At 42.8% G+C, this 26,235-nt stretch overlaps 1 protein-coding gene across 2 annotated transcripts in view; it reads left to right on the forward strand.

The window, feature by feature from the left end:
* The window catches only part of SND1 (staphylococcal nuclease and tudor domain containing 1), a 423,196-nt gene that overhangs the window by 257,408 nt on the left and 139,553 nt on the right, over positions 1-26,235 (forward strand). For both annotated transcript variants that reach the window (XM_042923831.1, XM_042923837.1), the window contains one exon: positions 13,994-14,135. In XM_042923831.1, coding sequence (XP_042779765.1) covers positions 13,994-14,135 — 142 coding nt within the window. The remainder of the gene's footprint in view (positions 1-13,993; positions 14,136-26,235) is intronic.

Raw genomic sequence — 26,235 nt, forward strand, 5'->3', positions numbered from 1 at the left:
TGGTGTTTTCAGGAAGAAATGATAAAAATTCCTAATACGGTATCAGCTCTGGGAGGTGTCTGAGAATATAAGCTATTACCAAGGTTCTGAATTTGTTGTTCTGTTGATAATACATTACTGCAGCATGTCCAGATACTTTACCCACTGTAGAGACCGTTTATTTTCTTTTACGTCATATGCAGTCTGTCCCTGTTTCAGTTTCTCCATTCCGACTGACTTTGTTATTAATTGGCATTTCTTGAACAGCATTTCTTCTTCTGGGAGTGCTGTCTCTTCTCTTCTCCTGACCATGCCTTTCTCCTCTTCCACGGTATCTCTTTTCTCCCAGGCAGTTTCCCCTTTTTATCCTCACTGCCTTCTGATCATGCCTTTCTTTAGCATTTCCATAATCACTCATTACCATGATATTGTGTTTGTTGGTGTATCGATTGTTAGCTATTCTCAACCTGACGCGTGCAGTGGTTTTCCTCACTCGTTTCTAAACTCCTAAGAAGGGAGACCTTTTTTGCATCTCTTCACAGAGCCTAGTTTAGATTTGATTTGCCAAGCAGTGACCTAAAGCAGTATGATACTGTTTTGGGAAAAATATGTGACCCTGGCTACTAGGTATAAGGTTAACTGTGGTGGTTAGTACCTAGACAGGCTAGTAGCAAGAGTACAGATTTATTAGAATATAGTGACGCTATGGAGTCACGAGCAGTAGCATGGGTCCAATATCTGATCGCCCAAGCTCAAATCCTGGCTCCATTCTTATTACTTTGCCACCTTGAGGAAGTTATTTAACCCCTCCATGCTGTGGTTTTTCCACTGTAAAGTGAATAATGCCCTTACCTCAATAGGTCACCGTGTGATTGAATGTGTTAACCCATGCAGAGTACTTACAGCAGTTGACGCAATGAGAGCTCAGCAGAGGGCAGTGGTTCACATGGTGGTGGTGATTATTATTAAATTGTTGAGCATGCTGTTGAGCCTATAGAAAGTCCTCTATAGAAGATAACTACCATCATCATCATCAGTTGTATTCTAAACCCTTATCCAGTTCAAGTCCCAGATCATAGCCCTCCCTCTTCTGAGTTCTTTTACCGCCTCTTTATCTTTTGAGACATTTAACATATGCCATCTGGCCTGTTTTTTAAGTGCATTTGTCATGTTGAGTCAGTGAATGAGTGATCAAACAATAAGTATTATATTGAGTGCTTCTTATGTGTCAGACACAATGCTGGGTGTTAAGGACATAACATTGAACAAGACAGTTACAGTCCTTATAAGATGTACATGATTCTTTCTATAATTACAGTTGTGCTAGTAGTGAGTATGTGTGCTCAGGGCCATAGCTTATTCAGTGTGGTCAGAAAAAATCTTTTAAGTGATTTAAAAATGAGGCCTTTTAAGTGATTTAAAAATGGGGTGTCTGGGTGGCTCAGTCAGTTGAGCATCTGACTCTTGGTTTGGCTCAGGTCATGATCTCATGGGATCGAGCCCCACATTGGACTCTGCACCCCGAGCGTGGAGCCTGCTTGGGATTCTCTCTCCATATCTCTCTCTCTCTCTCTCTCTCTCTCTCTCTGCCTCTCCCCCCTGTCAAAATTAATAAATAAACTCTAAAAATGAATGAGCCTAAAGAAGGAGTTTTTCAAGGATCTTGTTCAGAGCTAAAGAATGAAGAAACTATGTACGGGAAGGTCCTGAGCTAGGAAGTTGCTTGGGTTCAAAAGGCAAGGCCATTATTGCTGAAATGTGAGGATTAAGGTGATAAATGGTTGAAACATTTACAGTTTATGATCCTTGAGGAAAAATTTTGAAATTTCTCTGAAGAATCACGAGAAATCATTGACAATGGAGTGGAGTAATTAGGTCAGCATTTTATAATTATATATCTTCCCCTCCCCCACCCCACTGCCCTCACCTTAGCTGCTCTGTGGAGATAGACTTGAACCAAGAGTGGTGTTAGGATGCTGGTTACCAGGGGTAAACAACTGGGTGTCACAAGACAGTGGTTGAGGAGAGATAAAATTTGAGATCCAGTTTGGCGGTAGAACTGGTAGAACTTGACCATTGCTTGCATCAGGGCAATGAAACTGGGTGTCATGTGTGAGCACCCTAAATGCTCTGAGTACAAATAACTGGTGATCGGTGGTGCTGCTTTCCCATGTGGTAAACATTGATGGTGCAGATTTGGGGGGAAAATTCAGAATTTTTGGACGTGTTAAAGTTGCGGTACCCATGAGCCATTCACATGGTCCAGATCCCCGAAAATTGGCCTGCGCTTCGTGCATGAACTTACAACTGTTGGGGATACACACACACACAGACACACACACACACAAAATTCCCAGAGAATATTAAGAGAAGAGTCCCTAGGCCAAGCCCCTTGTTTCCAAAATTTAAAGATCATACATGGTGGGGGGAGGCGGGGGGCATTACCTGCCAGAGAAACTTGAAAAGGTGGTTCCTGAGCTGTCAGAGGAAACTCCTAGAAACTGAGAGGAGAGAGCCTTACAACACAAGACTTGATTGTGCTGCTTCAAGGTCAAGAAAGATGAAGGTTGAGAACTGTCCAGTGGATTTAATAACACCAGTTACTGGTGATTTTAGAGCAGTTTCCGTGAAATGAATGGGCATAAGGAATAAGAGCTGATGTCCTCTTAACTGGACTATCCCCAGGAACAAGGTCTTACAGCTCTATGCTTTCACTTTTAGGAGTTTCCTAGGAATAGTAAATAGATAAATGTGTATAATGATGGTGTCTGTGTAGTTTTCAATCAGTGAGAAACGCAAAGCATTCATAATTACATATGCTCTCATAGAGAAAGACAGGACAGTGATGTGAGGTCCTCCAAATTTCTTCGGGTATCTTGATCAAAACTCTTTGAATTCTCTGCCATCACCCATGCATTCTGGGGTACATCGTTTCCATTGGTAGGTTAGATCCTTAGAGTCTTACTTCTAGAATCCCGATACAACATCCACATGTGATTACGTCATCCCAGGATTGCATAGTCACTAGGGTAGGCAGGGTTAAATCTGTAATTTTCTTTGGGAAGTATTAGAATTCTCCAGTACACTCAAAACACTACATTTCTTTTTTTTTTTTTTCCTTAATGTTTATTTATTTGTAAGAGAGACAGAGAGACAGAGCATGAGTGGGGGAGAGGCAGAGAGAGAGGAAGACACAGAATCCGAAGTAGGCTCCAGAATCCGAGCTTTCAGCACACAGCCTGATGCAGGGCTCGAACTCACGAACCGCAAGATCGTGGCCTGAGCCGAAGTTGGATGCTTAACCAATTAAGCAACCCAGGTGCCCCAAAACACTATGTTTCTAACTACCCTTTTCTAAAAGAGTAGTTTCATTATGACTTAAGCCTTTTATCACTTGAGAAAAATGTTGAATTTGGCTCAAAAACTGGAGAGACAGTTATCTGATCTGATTCAGCTCTGCCCAGATAAACTCACAGTCAGCACTGAATGTTAATTTATTTTCTTTTGAAAACAAAAACTTACACATTTTTATACCACAAATTATGTGTCAAAATTTTTGGCTTTAAATGCAGCAAATATGTTGGGGTGCCTGGGTGGCTCAGTCGGTTAAGTGTCTGACTTCGGCTCAGGTCATCATCTTGCAGTTTGTGAGTTCGAGCTCTGCGTCGGGCTCTGTGCTGACCGCTCAGAGCCTGGAACCTGCTTCAGATTCTGTGTCTCCCTGTCTCTCTGCCACTCCCCTGCTCACGCTCTGTCTCTCTCTGTCTCTCAATAATAAATAAACGTTAAAAAAAAATTAAATGCAGCAAATATAAATAAGCCAAAGGAAGAAAATGACCTGTACCACCACTCTAAAAATTGAAAATTTTCAATAAAAATACATCTATTTACCAAAATGTGGGTTTATGTTAAAATTTCTTTGTTTTATTCATAGTTTTTTTTTTAATTTTTTAAAATGTGTATTTACTTTTGAGAGAGAATGTGTGTGCAAGCAGGGGAAGGTCAGAGAGAGGGGGGAGACACAGAATCCGAAGCAGACCCCAGGCTCTCAGTTGTCTGCACAGAGTCCTAAGCAGGGCTCGAACTCACCAACCATGAGATCATGACCTGAGCTGAAGTTCTATGCTTAACCAACTGAGCCACCCAGGGGCCCCTAAAAATTTTTTTTTCTGCCCACTTTGCCCCTTTTTTAAATGATGTAAGCTATTTTTAGGAGAGAAACTTTAGTGCCTTGAACAGTGCCTGGCACATAGTAGGTGCTTAATTACTTTTTCCAGGGGCGCCTGGATGGCGCAGTCGGTTAAGCGTCCGACTTCAGCCAGGTCACGATCTCGCGGTCCGTGAGTTCGAGCCCCGCGTCGGGCTCTGGGCTGATGGCTCGGAGCCCGGAGCCTGTTTCCGATTCTGTGTCTCCCTCTCTCTCTGCCCCTCCCCCGTTCATGCTCTGTCTCTCTCTGTCCCAAAAATAAATAAAAAACGTTGAAAAAAAAAAATTTAATTACTTTTTCCAGTAAATTATATTTTTCCAAATGAATGTCTTTTTGAACATATTTTTAATTAATTAATTTATTTATTTTTAATTTTATTTATTTTGGGGAGAGTGCTAGCAGGGGAGGGTCAGAGAGAGGAGGGTGGAGGATCTGAAGCAGGCTCTACACTGACAGAAGTGAGCCCAGAGTGGGACTCGCGCTCATGAACTGCAGATCATGACCTGAGCCAAAGTAGGACATTTGACTGACTGAGCCACCCAGGTGCCCCTTGAACCATGCTTATGATGTCTACCTGGTGTTATGTCTTCTTGATACACTATAATTTATTTCATCAGCTTAAGATTCTGGGATATTTAGTTTATTTGGATTGTTTTTGCCTTTCATAAACATTTGATTCCTTTAGCTAATTTATAGTCTGTAATTATTTTCTTAGAACAATCCCATCAATTAGAAACTTAAGCAAAAGGAGAGCATATAGTTTTTTTTAAACATTAGCATCTGTAAATCTTTTTTGAGTTAAATGATAGGTTTTTGGTTTGATACATTCTTCTTCAAAACACTGATCACCTGTCTTAATTATTAATAAATGTTTACTAGGGCACCTGAATGCACAGTCAGTTGAGTGTCTAACTCTTGATTTCGGCTCAGGTGATGATGTCACAGTTTTTGAGATCAAGGCCCGCTTCAGGCTCTGCACAGAGCGCTGAGCCTCCTTGGGATTCTCTCTCTCCCTTTCTCTGTCTCTCTCACTGAGAATAAATAAACATTTCAAAAAATAATAAACTTTTACCAAATTAGTTGCCATTTCTCTCTGTGTCTCAAAAACTAGAACTTTCTCTTCCACATTTAAAAATTATCTATTTTTGTTAACTCTTTTAAAATGTGGGTTTCAAGAAAACAAATTAGACCTAATAAAAAAACTTTAAGATTCACTGGATCTAAATTGGTATGCCTCCAGGCAGAAATGTTCAACTTTAGTCCTCTAATTTTTTATAATATTTCTTTTGATTTTAAATTTTATGTCACAGGTTGCTGATTTTTTTCTGTCCCCTATTTTTTTCTGAAGTTCTTATCTCAGGTGGGGTAGAGTTTAGCATGCCATTAATTTCCTTACCCCTGAGTTCTTGATTTGCCCATGAAATGAAACCTGTGCTTCATTAGACTGTCTTTTAAATTCTTTACTCTGCACATAGTATTTTAATTATCTCTCAAGCCATTTTCTGCTTCTGTAATAAATTCTTACCTCTTTCCTATAGAGACTTTGGAAGTGATAAAAATTGATCTGAAACTTTTAAAGAAAAATATATTTCAAACCTGTTAGTTATTTTTTTTCAATGTTTATTTTTTGTGACAGAGAGAGACCACGTGTGAGCGAGGGAGGGGCAGAGGGAGAGGGAGACACAGAATCTGAAGCAGGCTCCAGGCTGTCAGCAAAGAGCCCAATGCAGGGCTCCAACTCACAGACTATAAGATCATGAGCTGAGCCAAAGTCGGACACTTAACCGATTGAGCCGCCCAGATGCCCCTGTTAGTCTTTGTTTTTAGTCGTGGTCTTATAATTGACATCCAGAACAGTAGACTGGTTGGTGTGCTTTGTTCTAGATTCTCATTGTCACTAACCATGTGTAAGCTGTGTTTTTAGATCAGTTGCATGTCCTTTTTCCAAAAATGTTCAGGATGTCTACTGTGGTTTTCCTATAAAAAGAGTCATCACTTCATTCTTAGAAAAGTAACAGCACAGTGTTTTTTTAATGTAAATGGTCTTTTTCTGTTATCATTGGTTGTGCTTATTTTTACCAGTTTAAAATAGAAATGGCACCTTTATATTTTTAAATAAATTTAATACTTTATTACAAATTAGATGTCTACAATTCGGATAAATAACATGTTTTTTTGAGAAATATTTAACCTGAAAATAATTGGAAGATAAGTCTTCCAGTGTGTTAAGCTCCTCTAGATACCTTATTACTATGCTGATGGATAATGAAAGGAATTTATCTGTTGACTCAGAGTACTTATGAAGAGAATAGTGTTTCAAATGAGCAATACTATATTTACTTACCTGACCTCAGACAGTGAAGACATTTTTATGAAATACAATTATTATTATTATTATTATTATTATTATTATTATTTTAATAGAAAGGAAGTAAACCAAGAAAGAGGAAGTTGTGGATCTAGAAAATACAACCCAGGATAGGATGTGAAGGGAATTTCCAGGGTCTTGGTGAAGAGAAGACCCAGGACATCCATTGTGCCGCAGGCCCCACAGGCCACCTTGCAGAAGTCAGCAGGAGGAAGGAGGGGAGCATGCGGGGGGGGGGGGGGGGGCTGTAATGTAACAAAGTCTTAATGAACACTGAATATCGGTTTAAGAAAAATCGTAATAATTTGTTGGGAAGTTAGAATATGGAGAAGTGGGAAAAGGGGTTGTTCGGGATGGGGGAAAGAAGGTGGGGTTTATTTTAGAAACTTTTCTGGACCTCACAAATTCCAAATCATAAGTTGAGATAGTTCTGTGGACCGGCAGACTTGAGGAAGGACGTTCCTTGGTACGCCGCCTCCATGGGCTCCACACCTCATCCAAGTTAGAGAAAGTGGATTGAAGGTCAGATAAAAGCAACCTTGGGTTGTTGATAGTTTATTCTAATTAGGTAAATAGTTACTTCTCCCACCATCTGCTCTTTCTATGCTAAACTTACAGTCCATAAAAGAAAAAAGTCCTGTAGAATAAGCCAAGGGCGTTGTATTTTCTATTGATGATAAAAATGCAGATTTTTCCACTAAAAGGCAATGACTTCATTTCTAAAGGTTAAATTGAATGGTTATCACAGTATAATTTTAGCTGGTTAAATTTGGGAAATTGAAAGTCATTCAATAAAAGAATAATCTCTGAGCCAGTATAGAATTCTCATTTGATAGAGAATTGGATATTATTTTATTCACAGTAAGCCATATCACATGATTTTATTTCAAGGTAGGAAACAAATGTCAATGGAGATATGTACTTAGTAGTACTTTATTTGAACAAAACATTTCCTCTGTATAGCCAATTGAGGATGACCTCAGGCTTTCCTTTAGCTATTACCCAAGAATTAATACTTTCTTATGCTGCTTTTGGGAGACTGATAAGACTTTTTTTTCCTTCCTGTAACCCCATGATTTGTCTCATCTAAACTATTTTCTGCTTGAATTTTTAAAAATACTTTAATTCATTGAATAGTTAGATAAAGTAGTTTATCTGAAGCATAACAAGTGTTTCATTTTGAACTGGTTGCCCTGAGCTACTTACAAATTCTTTGACTAGGGAAAAAAGTTTTCTTAAGTTAAAAATTAAAATATTTCATAGTCTAGGCCAATTTTTTCATTTTTAAAATTTGGGTATAATTTATATACCTAAAATGTATCATTTGTAGTATCTAATTCTATGAGTTTTGATAAACATGTACATTTTGAGAACCAATGAATACATGTAATCATCACCATAGTCAAGACAATGGAACTATTGCATCATCCCAGAAAAATCTTCTGTCCCCTGGGAGTCATCCTGTAGCCCTTCCCCTAGTCCCTGGTGGCCGCTGATCTACTTTCTGTCCTTACAGCTTAACTTCGTGACATGTCACATAAAGGGAACCATGCTTTTGAGATCCGTCCATGTTGTTGACTACATCCTTGTTACTGCAGAGTAGCATTCCATTGTGTGAGTGGGCTGCAGCTGGTTTCTCCATCCCCTGTTGAGGGAGCTTAAAAGCTATTTCCAGCTTGAGGTGATTACGGATGAAGTCCAGACAATATTCTGGGGCTCCCTAATCTATTTCTGTAATGCGACTTGACTTTTTTCTCAGTTAGGCTGCCATGATTGTCCATCAGAATGCTGCTTTGCCCATTTTTCTTCTAAGCACAGGCAGTGTCTTCTCATCACCAAGCACATCACCAAGAGCTGCTTTCTTTTATCAGTATTGGACCTTTTGGGAAAAAAAATAGGTGGTAGACAAGACCAAGCAAATAGAAATATTTATGGACACCTGTCCTTTGCAGGGTTCCTGAGGGCGACAGGCACATCCTTAAAGTTTCAAGTCTGATTGCAGAGAAATATCTTTTCCTCCATATTTGGGACATGAAGCCACACTTGCGCTGACATGCTCTGCGGCTTTCGTACAGTTTGAGAAGTTCCTTCTGCCCTTTGATCTGTCCTTGGTTTGCAAGTTTGGAAGCTTTGCTTAGCCGGGTCGTCCTAACGTAATAATTGGTAGAGGGTTAAAGTCAGGGAGGAAAACGGAAGGTTGTGTTCTCTGTTGAGGGTGCCACCCATTGGAGCACCAGCCTCCTGAGCTCAAAGCTGTCTTCCAGCTCGGTGCTCCTGCAGTTGTCCTCTTGCTTCATGCTCCCAGGAGTGGAGCCCAGAGCACAAGACATTGTTTCTCCTGCGCTCTGCCATGTTGGAGGCCTGAGTGAGGTTTAGTGCCAAGGAGGTAAATAGTGTGAGAAACTATAAACTACAGGCAGCACTTAATGAAAGATTATTGATGGCCTGGCTGTAGCGCCTTTTTTTTTTCTTGTTTCCTTATAATTTTGTGTTCTAGTCAAAGTGTTTTTCTCTAGGTTCTCTGCTATGTTCACTTCATTCCTGTTAAACTTGCACCTCACTGATGTTCCTGCCCCCGGTTCCCTCATACACACCTCACCAAGAAACATCAATAACCAACCAGGGAAGGTTGGTTGCAAATTTTAAGTGCTTTGTTGTAATGTTGGAGCTGGATGGCACTCCCAAGTATCTCCCCCGGGGCCCCATTTTTATCTAGAGATTATCGCTCTGTACGTACAGCTGCTTCCTCACAGAGAACCATAGCCTCATTCTGTGAATTGAAACGTCAACTGGGGCCGTAGAGCCCAGGTTGTGAGAAAGAGGAAGAGTGTGGAGTGATGGATGACTTTCTTGCCCTTCTAGTAGGGGATGTACTACTTTTTTGTCTTCCACACAGCTGCAGGAAAAATCCTCCTGGTGTGAGGAGCCCTGAAAAGTTCTATATCTGTGGCGATGCGTTGTCACAATATGCCTTAAAACGTGAGTGTGCTTGGATCCTGTCCTTAGCTATTCTGATCTCCCCGTTCTTTTTTCCCTCTGTATCTGTTACCTGTTCTTTTGTATACACAGATTCTGCCACTTCAGTATTATGATTGGTTGCACCCAGACAGCATTGTGCTCTGGGGCCCTTTAGCCCGCAGAGTCCTCCTTTGCTGGAGGGGGCGAAAGTCAGGCAGCTTCGGTCAGGTTGGTGGGCTTCTTTCAAATTGAGTTGCTCAACCGCTAGTGGAGCACCCCCTCGGTACCCTAATAAGCTCTACACGTGTTTGTTTTTAGTTCTTTTTGCTGTGATGTTAATCTAAGAGCGACTGTGATGATGAAAACCAATTAGCAGTTCCCTTTTGAGACCTGCTCACGATAATCCTGATTAATGGTTAACTAATAGGTTTACTCTGATTCCCATTTCCCTGCACTGTTTTGTGTGTTGGGATGTTTGCTTCTCGCCAGTAACTGTTACTGTTAATGCCTACTCTATGGATATTTTCAGTGGAAAAATCCTAGAATTCACTTTGCTAAACTTCTAGTACAATCTGACAGCCTCAACCCTGTTCCAGAATTCACAGAACTTCGATCTATCTAAATTGTGCTCTTCTAGGATGCAGAGGCCGCGGGTGTCTGAGTAGTGTACCGTGGAGCTGTCCTATGCCTGCCATGCGCCTTGCCCCTGCCTTGCCCCTGCCCTCTTCTGCCCCCAGCCTGCCCGCTCTCCCAAACTTGATAATTCATTGTACTAAATGATCTTAAATGTGTTTGCTTACACAGCGCAGGTACTTTGTAGAGACAAGTTGCAGTCTAACTGCTGAAGGGAGTTTCTTACAGGCATTGACATATGTGCCTGCATTTGGAAGAGGTTTAGCCTTACGGGCCGGAAGTGAGGACAGCCTAGGAGTATATAATGATGGTGTCTTTATAACCTTTCCCTCTCCCTCAGGGTCATCCTGCCTTTCTTTGGGGTCATTCCAAACCCCGTTCTTATAAGTTGGAGGTATAGATATCAACATCCTTTGAAATGAAGTCACCACAGGCACATTTGTTGCATCATTACTTTCTCAATTTCAAGGTTTATTGAGGAGGCAGAAACATTCCTTAAAGAGATGCCATCCACGATAGCAAGTTAAATGTAGCTAATGCAACCTAAAATTAGCTTTTCTAGGATTACAGGAAAATGCTTATGTATGTTTTGTTTTGGAGCACAGGTAATGTGAAAACTAGCAGTGCAACAAAAAAAGACCCACCTGCTCAGAAGTACAGTTGCTTCTTGATTATTTACACCAGTGGGGGGGAATATTGGTACAGAAAACTATAGCTAATTTATCTGCTTGGATTCTCAAAGCCTTGAGCCAATGTCAGGCCAGGTAACTATGGCAAGTAGATTCCCAGGCCTCGTGTACATGAGTCACAACATGGAAAACCTGAGGATGAGAGTCTCTGCAACCAGACTTCAAAACAGAAGTATTTGATACTGAATATTCTTACCTCGAAACGAGCCTTCTGTGCCAGAAGTCTGAACGTTGTTATCTCTTTAAATCTGAGGCCTATAATTTTTAAATTTAAAAATACATTTTGGAGTACAATGTTATAAAGAAACCTTTGGTTTCACTAAATCTCACTAGGTCCTCCTTCAGGATTATTGGAGACTGTCAAATGTCATGTTAATGGTGTCATTTGAACTTTCTCACTTTACTGTCCTTAAGGTCCACCTGGCATCTTCAACTCCTCAGTGGACCTAAACTGCTCTTTATTTTACTGTTCCTCATAATCTAGTTTCTCTTACTTACCTAGTGTTGAAACCTTAGAAAGGAGTGTGAAAGACTGAAAAGCACATGGCTGTACGTACTTGCACGGGCTCTTTGGAAAGCCAGAGTTTAGTCACGTTCAGTCAATTTTATGGTGATAACAGTCAGAACTTCTAAAATAAATAAATCCCATAGCTAAATTGGCAGGGAATGGTTTATGGCTACATCACCTGAGGGAACTTGTCAGTCTGACTTACCAGTCTTTTCATTTGAGCCACTGAAACAAATTTTCAGGTTTTTAAGAATTTTTGTATTGAAAAGGAACATGCCAAGCAAAGGAAGCAGTCGAGATGACAAGGAAAGACAGACACCATTGTCTGCCTGGGATGGGGATTTGAAAGAGCTGACATCCTCCGGTGCTTACATTCAGTTTAGTTGACTTTATAAGAATTTTTTATTCTTAAAAATCTATGAACTTGAATAAAATTTCCATCTTTTCCCTTAACGGGTGGTTCATAGGCATATCATCTTCAAGCCTTTGGAACACTTGCCTCAAGAGGATAAGGGAGCTCCGTGTCTTGTCTTGCAGTTTGGCCTCTGGAAGTAAATACGGACAGTTGTGGTAGGCTTTTAAAATTTGTTTTCATGCCTTCAGTTGTCGTCTTTGGCTTTCACTTCTAATCTTTGTCATAATCAGTGGCATGTCACATTCTCTTTGCCATCTTCCCATATGTTGTCTCTGGATTAGGACTGTTAAATTGTAGATTGAAACTTAGGAGGAGTCAGGAACATGTATTTTGTTTTATTACATGGCTGATAGTCAGGTACCTTTTGTTTCTCCTTGGTTCCCGGTCTGAGAAATTATCTCTCTTGATAAAGTAGGTAATCCTCTAGCAAAATAGGATGAGAGTCTGCTCCAACTTTCTTTTTGTATTAATATCCGTGTGTGTGTGTGTGTGTGTGTGTGTGTGTGTGTGTGTTGCTGTTATTCCTATAAGCACCTTTCTTTCCCTCCAGATAAATACATCCATAAGACAATGAGCAAAAGTCTGTTTCTGAAAAATATAGATGACTGCAGTTTTGAAGGGAAAGGCCCTCTCTTCAGAGACGTTAAGTTGCCTCGTGATTTGCGATAATCAATTTGATAATTGTTGTTGACTTACTGGCTCAGCTCATGAATAATGTCCCAGATTTAGACTAGTGTGGCAAAAGGATTTTAATCAGGTAGTGCTTTCTTTCTCATGGAGCATTTGTCTTGCTTGACTGTTCTGGACTTCCGCCAACTGCCAGAAAGGCATTGTCCCACTGTATATGTATAGTAGAATATGTGTTGCTTGAGTGTTCACTGGGGGAGTTCCCAGCCCACTAAAGCTCATTGTTACCTTACCTTTTACCAGTGTGCCATTAGAGACACCGAGAATGATGACTGTCTCTCCTTTTCTCTGAGAATCTGTTTGAAGGGAAGGATGAATCTCATTACTATAAATATTGTTTTCATCGCAGCCTACCTCACTGCTTCTGAATGAGAGGAGCCCCCTTTGGCTGCTGTGAAAGCTCTCAAATACTTGATGGCTTGTTAAATTTTCATTATCTAATGTGCATTAATTTAGATACAATAGCTCTGTTGCTAGGAGCAGAGTTAGAAAGGAAGAGCTTGGCGAGTGCAGACTGCTTGTGTCGCAGGAGTCAGGAAAGTGTGCAGAGCTTGCTGTCCTCAGAAGGAGTTGCCAGTTCTGCTGGCTGGGCTGAAAACCTTGGAAATTCTGACATCCGCGGACTATTCCCCCAGCACATGCAGTGTGATGTTTTGATTCTTGCTTACTCTATCATTTGTCTAATTAGCTTGAGAGAGAATGAAAGCTGAGTTCTGTAGCTGATAGCTCTGAGGTTCAAAATGTCCGTGATTTGGTTACTCTTGACTACTCTTGACAGTAGAGTGCGTGCACTTTGTGTTTTGTGCATGAAAAAAGTTTTAAAGTGCTATGCAGTTTTGTGTGTTTTTCTTGTTTCTATAATTATTCATGCTGACTTGATGTGATATAGGTCCCCATGAACATGTCCTACTGTTAGAGATTTCCCAGGCTGGGAACAGGAACAGTGTGCCCAGGTCCCAGCTCACCCCTGAAAAGCTTGTAGAATAAGCCTTGCTGTACAGGCACCCAAAGAAGGCTGCACTCTTCACGTTCAAAAACAGTGAGCTCTGAATCAACATAACCTACTGAAGATTAAAGGCGAACTACTTTGAGTTTCTTGGGAAGGGGCTTTTGGTAACAGCCTGGGAGTCACTTTTTTTTTTTTTTTAATGATAATTAAAGGTTAAATTAACCTCCAAGGAACGTTAGTATTGGTCTTCTCCCCTCAATTTATGTTGAAGGGAGAAAAGCCCTTTTTTCCATCCTGTGAGGAGTGACATTTTCATTTAAAAGCACTTTCCTAACTTGTGTATCCATTGAGTGCATAGGAACAGAATCGAGGAAAGCACATGGAATGTTCTGGAAGCCTCTGATTAACTATATTTCTTCTGTCGACATCACATGGGTATCTTGCCTATGTCGTAGTTTCAGAATAGTCTGATCTTCTAGGGTTATTTGCCGACGAGCTTCCTGTGGTCTGCCAGACTTTCTGCCCTAGAACAGAGAGAAAGAATCATTTGCTCAGATTCTATTACTTTTTTCTAACGATTCTTTTCTTTTATCCACCAGGATACCCAAAAAGCAAAGCAGTTTCTGCCCTTCCTTCAGCGGGCAGGTCGTTCGGAAGCTGTGGTGGAATATGTCTTCAGTGGTTCTCGTCTCAAGCTGTATTTGCCAAAGGAAACTTGCCTTATCACATTCTTGCTTGCGGGTAAGTCTTGTGTGTTCTGTGTCCTGATAATTCTTCCTGGGGCTCAGAAGTCCTGCATGGAGGTCATGTGCCTTCCTTTCCCTTGTGTTGTGGATAGGACCTTGAACCCATCTGGGTGTTTTAGTCTCTAATTGAGATGTGAACACAAAATTTGTAGATCTGACCCCTCTGTTACGGCAGACCCAGCACTGCCCTCTCCCTGTTCCTCATTTCTACCAACCACAGGATAGAAGAGTAGAGTAGCTTAAAAGTAGCTTAAAAATGTATCCTTGCACAGCCTGAGTGAAGGGAATTCCAGACAAAGGAAAATCTTGATGGAATTCGCACAGTGGTTATTTCCCATCTGGGGTAGACAACGCCTGTCATGTTAGTCGTGTGCGATCACCCAAAGGGCTGACATACCCTCCCCTCGTAGCTCCCTAGGCAGTGCCCTTTGTCTCTCTTTTATTCTTTTCAGGTGTCGTTAGGATCCAAATCTTTTGTGAAAACTCAGACATGACATTACCTTCGCAGACTCCTGCATCTATAGTATTTCTCTGTCGCACTAAGTTTGACACGCAAGGGCAAGCCACCCTTTCTTTGCTGACTGACCGTGCATCTCTCTTACCCTATCTTTTCTTCTAGTAGCTTAATATTTCACAACCCAGTAAGACTCTGTATCAACTGTGCTCTTCGAGCAATTTACATTTATGCATTCAAGGAGCAGACTGCTTTATTTCTTCCCTGATGGCAGATAATAAAGTTACTTATTTCTAGTGAGTACTTCGCAGAGACTGCTCTTTGAGAGAAAGTGTCATTTTACTTCAACGCCCCACACTCCACTCCTGTACACACAAGCATTCACTCCCTCACAAAGGACATATTCCGCCGTGTCCTCCTGGTGCACGTCGCCTTTTCTGTTGCTACTCTGTTCCCTCAGCACTCCTTCTGTTGGATTTGAGTAGAATTTGTCACGGGGGAAGAGAAATGGGAGCCACACTTGCTGTCCCCTGCCAGATTGCCTCAGCCTCCTTTTCCTAGAAGGCACCGAGAGTTTCTTCTCTGGATAAGGGCCTCCCCCAGGCCCTCACTAAATGGGTTGTTATGTGAGATAAATCACTCACCAAACACATGGCCGTGACGCTCACTGCTGCTGCTGGGCCGCCACTTCTGGCTGAGGCTCTCTCTCATACTCTTTAGAAGGTAATGATCACTGCACAGCTCTGCAGGCTTTCTGAAGGGACTAATTGAAGTACAACATGAAGCTCAGAGGCAGCTGCAGAAAGGAAGGACCAAACCAAACCCGTACCTTACTGGAGGGCTGTGCTCTTGTGAGTGTGGCAGGGGTACACCGAGGGGTAGTGTGGCAGTGTGTGAGGGAGGCCATCTGTGCCCTTTGCTTAAGATTTCCGGAGCGGAGAAGTTTCTTATCAGTGAATTCTTGTTGTTACAGAGTTTGAAGTATATATTCAGCTTCTCCTTCTGTCTGTACCTACAAAACAAAAGTGTCCTCTTTGGCAGTGTGGATTTATCCCTGAGGTGAACAAGAGAAAAAGGATCATTCTTTCTGGGAAGCTTGGCCACGGGTTTATAGGGGAAAGAAAACATTGAAGCTCTGGCTTCTAAACTCAAAACGACCTGACTGGAGCCGGCTCAGAGCTTAGACCTATCCTGGCTGGATTTTTTCCGCAGAACCCTTCTGGTTGTACTTTCTTTCCCATGGAGCATTTGTCTTGCTTGACTGTTCTGGACTTTAGCCACCTGCCAGAAAGGCATTGTCCTGCTATATATGTATAGTAGAATATGTGTTGCTTGAGTGTTCACTGGGGCAGTTTCCAACCCACTGAAACCCAGACTCATGCAGCCTGGTCACTCGCCTCTGCAGCAGCCAGTTCCTGTGTGGACTTGGCATTATTCTAAGCTTAGCAATTCAAAAGACAGTGCCTGCATTAACATATATTTTGAAAGATAGATTACCAAGGAAAATACATGATAAAATAGAAGCTTTTACAGTTTTCTCCTGCCATACTATATGCGGTTATATTCCGCATCTTCTGGTTTCTTTAGAAACCTAGCAAGGATACAGGACGGTGAAAAGTTGTAAGAGCATGCAAGCCTCGGTTTGAATCTGCACAAGCAGGTGACTTCAGGGAGGTTTTTACTCCCTTGAAGCCTGAGTTTACACTTCAGTTAACTAGAGAGTGTTTGTTGCCTCTTGGGATTTTTGTGAGGGTTTAATGACATGTACAGAGAGTTCAGAACAAGCCTGTCATAAAGTGGATTATCCCATAAATATGTTTCCTTCCCCTTCCTCTCACAAAGACTTGGTGAATTCATTCACAAGTAGAGCTTTTCTTAACTCTTACATGGAATGGTATACTTATACAGTGCGAGTGCACAGGGCTCTGGCTCTACCGTGGGGACGCTGACCTACCCGAAATGGAAATAAACCAAGGAAAGTTACTGTTCTAGCCTCCTGCTGAATGAGCAGAAAGCTCACTGAAGGAAAGGCCCCTGGCTTTTTTCCCTTTGAGTTTAGAGCAAGCAACTCTACATCCTGGTAAGACGTGGTCCTGGGTGTCAGGACACTCTAGAGGGAAGACAGACATGCAGACAAACTGCAGTATTGGGCACTAGGTGAGAGAAGTATTTACAAGGCACACAAGTAATACAGAGGAGGGAATAAGTGGTTACGTAGACAGAGATCAGAGATGGCCTCCCTGAGCAGCTGATACCTGAGCTGTGTTTTGAAGGACAGATGAGAGTTTGCAGTGCTGGCACAGGAGGGGCAAAGGAGGAAGAGCCACGTTCTAAAAACAAAGGTGTAGAGGTTTGATATATCTCGGTGTGTCAGACAACTGTGACCCCTTTGGTCTTGGTGGAGTATGAAGAGTTGAGGGGTTCGGGTGGGATGAGGGTGCGAATGCAGATGGGATATACCGTGGACCTGCAGAGTCACTCAGGGTATTGAGCAAGAGAGTGACATGCTCACACCTGTGTTAAAGGAAGTTTATTTTGGTGAATACATTGGAGTAAATGAGGCTGGAGGCTGAGAAAGCAGTTAAGAAGCAAGAGGGGTGGGTAGAGGCCTAAAATCTGGCAGTGAAGAAGAGGAGAGGTCGGAATAATATTTAGGAGAAAGACTTGGTAATTCAGGGAAGGACTGGATTTTGGGGGGTCAGAAATGGGGGTGTCATTGAGGGTAGGAGGGAAGTAACTCATCCAAGGCTCGAGTGTTTGGGCACATTGGGACGTCCACCAGCACGGGCAACACGAAAGTAAGAATTGGTTTTAGGAACAGATAATTGGTGGTCAGAGGATTAGGCGGAGAATCCTGGGAGTAATGTTCAGGAAGCCAAGAGAGGAAAGAATTCCAAGGAGTCAGCAGGGTCAGATTTTACCTAAAATATCAAGTCGGTAAAAACTTTGAAGCAGTTTTATACTGTTTATCAATTAGTAAGTCACAGATGACCTTTGTCGGTGCGATTTCATCAGACTTGATTCAGCTAAAGTCAGATTACAGGCGATTAGGGTGTAAATGTGGGAAATGAGGAACAAAATCAAAAATAGAGTGCTCGTTACAAAATTCTCACAGAGAATGCAAAAGGAATGCATAAAAATGAAAGCTAAAGGGTCACAGTAACAACCTAAGGATGTCAGCGACTTGAATGCTTTTATAACCATAATTCTTTCTCAAGACTAGAACAGAACCTGGCTTGTAATTGGAGAAGCTATTCAGTATACCTATTGTTTTCTTTCTTTCTTTCTTTCTTTCTTTCTTTCTTTCTTTCTTTCTTTCTTTCTTTTCTTTCTTTCTTTCTTTCTTTCTTTCTTTCTTTCTTTCTTTCTTTCTTTCTTTCTTAATGTTTATTATTCATTTGGAGAGAGACTGTGAGTAGGGGAGGGACAGGAAGAGAGGGGGACAGAGGATCTGCAGCAGGCTCCGTGCTGACAGCAGAGACCCCAATGCGGGGTTGAACTCACGAACTGTGAGATCATGACCTGAGCCAAAGTTGGATGCTTAACTGACTGAGCCACCCAGGCACCCCCCGGGTGGTTTTCATAACACCAATTACAGAAGGTAAAACTTAACAAAATCTTCTTGGCAAATGAGGATATGAAAAGCATGGATGAGAAAATATCATAGGGAGCATGAGATGCACTCATGCATGAATTCTGAGGACAAGAAATGAAGAAAGGCTGCAAGGAAATTATTAGCAGAGCAATGACCTAAAGGAGACCGAAGGAACGAGATGGATAGAGAACAGGGAGGAGGGAGTGTCCTTAGAGGAGGGGACCCTTGGTCCCCTGAGACACCAACTACAAAGAACACTGAACGTGGGTGTAGACACAGATGCAACATTCACACTGTGGGGCAGTTCACCTGGTTCAGTGAACCTCGTTGCACGGCTTTGCAGGTGAGGGTGGATGTGCCCTACATCATGGAAAAATGGCTTTCTGCTGGAAACAATGTCTCTCTGCAGCCAGGAGGGAGTTTGCGCTGTGATTCTCAAGGGGAAAGTCAAGGGAATTGTTCAGCAATCCCATATGTGCTGCTCTCATTAATCCCAGCCTTTTCAGAGAGCCCTCTGGACTTCAAGGTGGGCTGGATACTTTCCATTTTCATGTGGCCTTTTTTGGGCAGACGGCCCCGCAGCTTGATAGGGAGTGGCATTTGGCCCAAGCCAGCTGGCCTTTCTGTCACGGTTCCTGCACCCCTGTATGCGGAATGGTTGCTTGGTCAGATGGGATGGCAGGTGGGGCTGGGCAAAGTCAGCTGTAGCTAACAGGTCAGTGCCTCCTGATAGCTATCGCCCTTTAGTCCTTTGAGCACCTGGCTTAGGTTTGGTCGGTGAGCAGGTGACCTCACACCATCAGAACGGAGACTGTTGACGGTCCCTCTGCTTGCTGCTGTGGCCTCCTCCTGTGCATACTTATTTCTTTCACGGAGGCGATCACAGTCAGGTCTTGTCTTGAGTTCGCAGAGAAGCCAAGATGCCTGGGCAGCCTGCATTTGTTTAAGAGCATCCTTTTTCCTATCCAGCATTTAGTGCACTCCGTGCTTTTCCTTCCATTAGAACAAAAGCAGTTTACCCCCACTCTTTGGTTTTCATTTCTTTTCACTTGTCATGTGTTTCACATTTTAGTTTCCTTGTCTGAAGGGACAAGTGAGGTGCACGTATTTGCAGATCACTTAGCCTTTGATTCACATTTTTATTTAATGGCACCAGTGGGCATGGAGAGTGTGTCATTGCTATGACCTTTATAGTACATTGCCTCATTTTGAATGACTTTCTTAGCTCTGGGGTATCTGGGTCATGGTAAAGGCATGTAGTCCTGTTGACTAAGCAGAGCCAAGTATCCAGGTAGTGCTGGTAAACAAATGCCCGAATTATAAAAGAAGAATAATTTGAGGTTGCAGTGCAGAGTAATCCAGGTAGTCTTATATCAGGTTATTTGGTATCTTTCGCTAACTCAGTGAGCTCACCCCATTTGCATTTCCTTGTTCCTGAAGCTAGGACAGCAATATGTATGAGGAATTGTGGACTTGGGTAGGTTTGGAGTGTGGATGCCAGTCATCTTGGTTGGAACTCATGGTACAAATCACCTAGAAGGCAGCAGCCACCTGGCAGGGGGTTCCCATGTAGATCACAGTAGGTGACTTTTAATTAACCAGTTACCTAGTCATATGAAACAAGACTAGAAAATGAGACTTCCCTTTGCCTGCCCTTTGGCATTTTTCAATTTCTCTCTCTCTCTCTCTCTCTCTCTCTCTGATTACAACTTCCCAGTGCAGCTGCATTATGACAAGGAAGGCAGTGAAAAAAGTTTCTAGATATCTAAGGTTTGATAAATTTTGATGCGCATGGTGGGTGAGCTAAAGGTTCGACCGTGTGTCCTTCCACCCTGAATGTCTTTCAGTAAAGTAGCTCATATCCTTTCTTTTTAACGCCTCTTCTCCACAACCAGTTCTAATAGGAATAACAACTGTCTGTTTCTCAGTAGACCAAAAACTTCAAATGAGAGAGAAAAGGGAAGGTGAACAGGAATATCATCCCCATCTCCTGGCCCCAGGAATGGTGGATCCCCATTGATTACCAGTGCCTCACCAAATTACACAATTAAAACCGATGTATGTTTGAGTGAGAAATCCCATTCTGCTATCACAGAGGTGCTAATGAATCAGGCTGTTACGTGGTTGTGTTTGCTGGGCTTCTATCCTTAATTAAGCAGTTACGGGGTCTGCTGATACTTATGAATTCCTTTCAGATGCTTTAATTGAATTGCAACTTAATGGGTATTTGTAAAGTGGGGTATTCTCTCTCTTGGGACGTGGCCAGTTTGGTTCTGTCTCCACCGCCTACTTGCTTTCAGTTGGGTCCCAGTACCGGAAATGGGCAGCTTGACATGCCCATTTCTGGAGCTGCACTAGTTCTTCACTCTTAAAGATACCATTGTATGAATTTTATGAATTATGTTCATGTCAGGATGTCCTGGAGGGCCACTCGTGAGGAAAACATTAGCGCAATAAACGGGTTAGGGGAGCCTTTTTTAATGAGGCCAAGATTTTGTAAGCCCACTATAAGAAAAAGCAGTCTTTGATAGGTAGATTATGGGCGATGCATAAATTAATATGACAGTTTCTGCTTCCCTGAATAGCTTTTAGTCTAATAGTGTAGACAGCTATGTGCAAAACTTGAGCAAGGAAAAATAAAAAGGAGTTGTGAAAAGCATAGGCAACGTACTAGGAGAGTGCAGAGGAAAAAAACAATTAATTGGGGAATGGCAGAGACTTCACAAGAGAGGTGGCATTTGAACATCCAAGATCGGGAGCATTTCTTTTGGCAAGCTAGGTGTGATTGATCTAGGCAAAACGACTTAGCCTATATTATTAGTTCTCAGGAAGAGTAGCCTGAAAGAAGTGGTTTTGTACAGGCGCGTAAACCTCCTTCACTGCCCTCCTGCCATTGAGTGTTCAGTGAGTGCTCTCCCCGCGGCTGCTGGTCTCTGCACGTATACGATACCACCAGCCATGTCACGTGGATGAACGTGCAGGCCTACCAAGATAGCCTGATTATATCCCACCTTTAGATCATGAATCATCCCCAGAATGAGCCTCATCATGTTTGTGGGTCATTCAATGGCATGGCTATTTAATAATTTATTTCCACTTTGCATTGGCTAGGAATTTAGAAATACATAAGTTCCAGCCTTCAAGCAAAGTAGTTGTGTCTACTGAAGTAAAGAATGTATAGACATGAAGAAAAAAATACATGCTTAAGAAGGCTAAGAGTAGGGGAAGCATGCTTTAAAAACTGTACAAATGAAAACCGCTCCTGATTTTTCTAAAATAATCATGTACATTGTGATACTGTCAGGAAGGCTAAGGCAATCCTGGTTTACAACCCAGCAGTACAACATCCAAAGAGGAGTGGAGCTGAGTGCTGGTTCAGCGCAAGGCAGGGGAGGCCTAGGGTATGATACTCCATCCAAGGACCACCTTTTTAGGAAGGATGTCAGCAGATTGCAGAAGGATCAGAGGAGAGTGAGCAGGACGGTAAGAGACCTAGAAATGCCAGGACCTGAGGACTAGTCGTAGGTATCAGAGGAGACTCCCAGGATGTAATGGGTATTTCAGGGTCCAGAGGCAGAGATTCAGTCTATTCAGTAGCCATTTCAATTTTTTTTTTTTTTTTTGGAGTCAGTAATAAATAAAGACATCAATAAAAATAAGATTTGTTCAGCATGGTTTAATGGCAGTCACAGACCTGGGAGCTAAGACTCTTAAAGACAAATTCTTGCTCTGCTCTCCTGCTTCCTGGTTAATTATTTCCATCCGACTGGTCTGCTTATCTTAGTATGATGCTGGGACCTGGAGGTGAGGGAGACAGCAAGGCCCACATGGCAGTTCTGTGCCAGCCTGTCTAGAGACCAGCAACCGAAGGGAAGCATGTTAGCGGTGCACAACCTTCTGTGGAGCCCAGCAGACTGCCGAGGGTGGCGCAGCCTCCTAACTGGGATGCTTAGCCCTCGCCCTCTCGGGTGGGTTTTCTGTGCCAAGAAGAGAAAGATGTTGATTTATCCTCAGCTGTTACGGGATGGGCTCATTCACTCCCTCTGGATGGATGGGTCAAAATTAAGAGAAAAGAATCCTTTCCTCCCAAATCTTTGGACTTTTGCCTTCTACTGTTGGTTTTTACTCTTGATGCTTTTGAGTTTTAATAATAGTTGAGACAAGAGAAAAAATATCCTGGATGGGAATTGGACTGATTCCATGCAAAGCTAATAAGAGCTAGTAGAGTGGTACAAAAGGGTCAGACCTGGGAGCTTTTCCTTCAGGGTTCCTTTTCTGTTCCTTCTCCCCCCGCTCCTACTTGACCGTTCTTTCTGGGTCGGTTACAGGTTATGTAGGCTGCCTTCTACCTGGTGGGCCTGGTGGGCCTGGTGGGCCTGGTGGGCCTGGTGGGCCTGGTGGGCCTGGTGGGGAGGGACTGGGAAGCTGCTCTCTGCTGGAGCGTTTCCAGTACCAGCACCTGTCTCTGGTTGTGCCCAGATACCTCCGTTCTAACTCCGTCCTTGTGTTTACCAGAAAAGTACATGTCAGTGTGGGTTTTCATTGTCATCTTGTTAGCCTGTTGGCATTTGCCAGCAGCCATTTAGTAGTAGTGGTGGTAAGCAGCAACATCCAGGGTTGGGCTACTCTCCACTCCCCCTGCCCTGTGGGGTGTCTATTTGGCCAGCCTAATAGTAGAAAATGGCAGGACCTGGATGCGAGAGAGGGCGTATAAATGGTGTGGTAATTTGAAATTAAAGGGAAATGCTTTGAAATCTGGTAATGGGCAGCCCCGGGGTGAACAGTACACACTGCCTATAAGACTTCATCCTGGTTGCTATGGGAACCACCTCTCACATCCCCTTTTCAAGCAGAGCTATGACTGGGTTTAAAAAAAAAAACATAGTTCCTCATCATGAAAAACTATCTTTGCCCCCAAACCCTAGATCATTGCTCACCTTGGATTCCTTTCAGAAAATTTTCCTGAGGCTTCCCCAACCTGGTGGACTGTCTGTGCCACTCTGTGCCTGGCCCTTGATATAAAATTTGAATGAATGGCACTAACACTAACATGAGAATTAGAACACACTAGGTGCCCGGTGTGGGTAGCTGGCCCTAGCACACCCTTGTGTTGCCCCTGAGTGGACGCCACAGGTGTTTACTCAAGGAGCTGGGTAGAACCACTGGCCCCATGATACATATCCTCAGGCCCCATGTATGTGGGGCTCCAAGGAAGCCCAAAGATCTGCCCTTAGTCTCACTGCCATGGGATTGGTCCCGGATTCTGATGTAGGGCTGCCAAGCACAGAACTTGTGGGAGCAAGAACAATTCACAGAAGTTCCTTTCATATCTGAGAGACATCTGAGACACAACTACATTCTCTGTCGTGTTCTTTCGCCATTTGCACTTTCCCCCATTTATTTAAATTACCATGTTAACCCAGACTATTAAGTTTGGTTGTGTGTGTGTGTGTGTGTGTGTGTGTGTGTGTGTGTACGCGCATGTGTGTGTTTTGTTTTTGCTTTTTTAACCACCCTTTGCCTAGGATAAAGTAAATGAAGTCTACATCTCTGTTCAGTAGCCTTTGAGTCCTGGACATATGGCTCCCTTCACGGTTGGCTTATAGGCTTCTAAGTGGGCTCTGGAGAAACTTTGTTTAAGCTTTCTGGATTCCCTGTAGTTTTTCCTTATTATATCCGTGCTTTGCAACAGTAGTCCTGACTAAACCCTAGTAACTCCCGTGCTTACCTTCACTATATGTAGGAAGTTACTTAAATTGACTACTTCGTCTACAATGGGTAGAGAAGTTCCCGTTTCCCTGCCCTGGTGTGCCTCCTTCTCCTGAGCTTGTACATCTGCTAGTGATTTTTCTAGGGTTAATTTGGGTGTTTTTATTTTTAAATTGGAACATGGTGTCTGTCTCTTCTCTGTGTGTGTTTTGGATGCAGCCCCTGTGCTAGGCATGCGGTTATTAACTCTACTGATACACCAGTTCACTCATTAGCATTTGCATTTTAAATTACAAGCTAGAGCAGACGACATTTATGCTATATTTGTACCATTGCCTTCTTCATGAATGATGTCGTATGTGCAGGGAATTCAGAAATAACTCCTCTAGGGCCCTGATGTATTTTAGTCTCTTTCAGCTATTTCTTTTTCACTCTTGATTCTCATTGTTTGATAGGGATTTTTTTTATTCTGTTCTAAGTTTAGACCTATTTGTGAGTGCTACTGATTGGGAAGTGCTAATGACAACCCAACCCTTTGTATCAAAATAGGCATATTGCACAGAGTGGCCACCTTTCCCTTTCGCATTGTGCTCCTGGTAAGCAGTGCGCTTTGATTAGAAAGGAGGGAATTTTCTCCTCCACCGTTTGGTGGGCGAGAAGACATGGTAAAGGGCACTTGTTCTTGCTTGTATTCATGCTCAGATCTCTCCTTTTTATAGTTGATTAGTCCACGGTTATTTGTTAAACCTATTATTGCATGGTGCTGCATGGGGAAGAAAGGGAAACTGTATGCCTTCACGGAGCTGATTTTTGACAAGAAGCACATTTAGATTGCACTAAGGACAGCACATACTTTAATATATGAGACCAGGTTAGAGGTGGCCTTTTTAAGTTTAAGTTCAGTCCTCTTGGGGGAACTATTGCTATTGGCACATGGTGACTTCAGCACCTCGGGCACAAGAACCAAATCAGAAATGCCCACACATGGGGGCGCCCGGGTGGCTCAGTCAGTTACGCATCCGACTCCGACTCAGGTTATGATCTCACGGTTTGTGGGTTTAAGCCCCATGTCAGGCTCTGTGCTGACTGCTCAGCCTGGAGCCTGTTTCAGATTCTGTGTCTCCTTCTCCTTCTTCCCCTCCCCTTCTTGCATTCTGTCTCTCTCTCTCTCTCTCTCTTTCAAAAATTAATAAACATTACCCCCAAAAAATAAAAAAATTAAAAAAAAGAAAGAAATGCACAGCCATGGATCATGGACCTGGGAGTGGAACCTTCCTAGGCTTAGGCGTGCCCAGATTAGCTTAAGCTAGTGTTTGGCTGGTTTCTGGCAGGAGATTAGGGGCAGAACTCTGGTACGTAGGTCTGTGTTCATGCCATCGTGCTGTTTCTTTGTGGTCTTCAAGTTTGATTCTCTTGAGTTCTGTCACAGGGACCCTTCCATTTGGTGAAATCTAACTTAAAACATCATGAAAAGTCCCGGGAAGTCGTATGGGAAGTTGTGCATTCTGGGTAAGCAAGCAAAAAATTTTCCAACTAATATAAACAATTTCTGTTCCCTCCCTCCCCACCGTCCTTCTCACTGGAGATCTCCTCTCATGTAGTCATCATTCTGCAAAGTAGCTGCTGGAATAACCAAAACATGAAGAGTTGCATTTGAAGCTCGTGATCCAAGTACAGATGTGTTAGTTTAGAACCTGATCCCACTAAGGTGTGTCATTGTCACACATGGCATTTCATACAATAATAAAAGAAATTGCATGGTAATGGCATTTTTATTTTAAATGTTTGTTTTGTTTTTTTTTTTAATTTTTTTTTCAACGTTTTTTATTTATTTTTGGGACAGAGAGAGACAGAGCATGAACAGGGGAGGGGCAGAGAGAGAGGGAGACACAGAATCGGAAACAGGCTCCAGGCTCCGAGCCATCAGCCCAGAGCCTGACGCGGGGCTCGAACTCACGGACCGCGAGATCGTGACCTGGCTGAAGTCGGACGCTTAACCGACTGCGCCACCCAGGCGCCCCTGTTTGTTTATTTTTGAGAGAGAGAGGGAGACAGAGCATGAGCAGGGAAGGGGCACGGGGGGGGGGGGGGGCACAGAATCTGAAGTAGGCTCCAGGCTCTGAGCTGTCAGCACAGAGCTCAACACGGGACTCGAACTCAAAGATCGCAAGATCATGACCTGAGCCAATGTTGGACGCTCAACCTACTGAGCCACCCAGGCGCCCCATGCGGTAATGACATTTTAAGCCTACTCTCCTGTTGACCCATTTCATGCTATGAGACTGGCCTCATGGTAAAAACTGCCACATCACATTTACTCCTTATTCCCTTAGCAAA

The sequence above is a fragment of the Panthera leo genome, chromosome A2, assembly GCF_018350215.1.
Source record: "Panthera leo isolate Ple1 chromosome A2, P.leo_Ple1_pat1.1, whole genome shotgun sequence".
NCBI lineage: Eukaryota > Metazoa > Chordata > Mammalia > Carnivora > Felidae > Panthera > Panthera leo.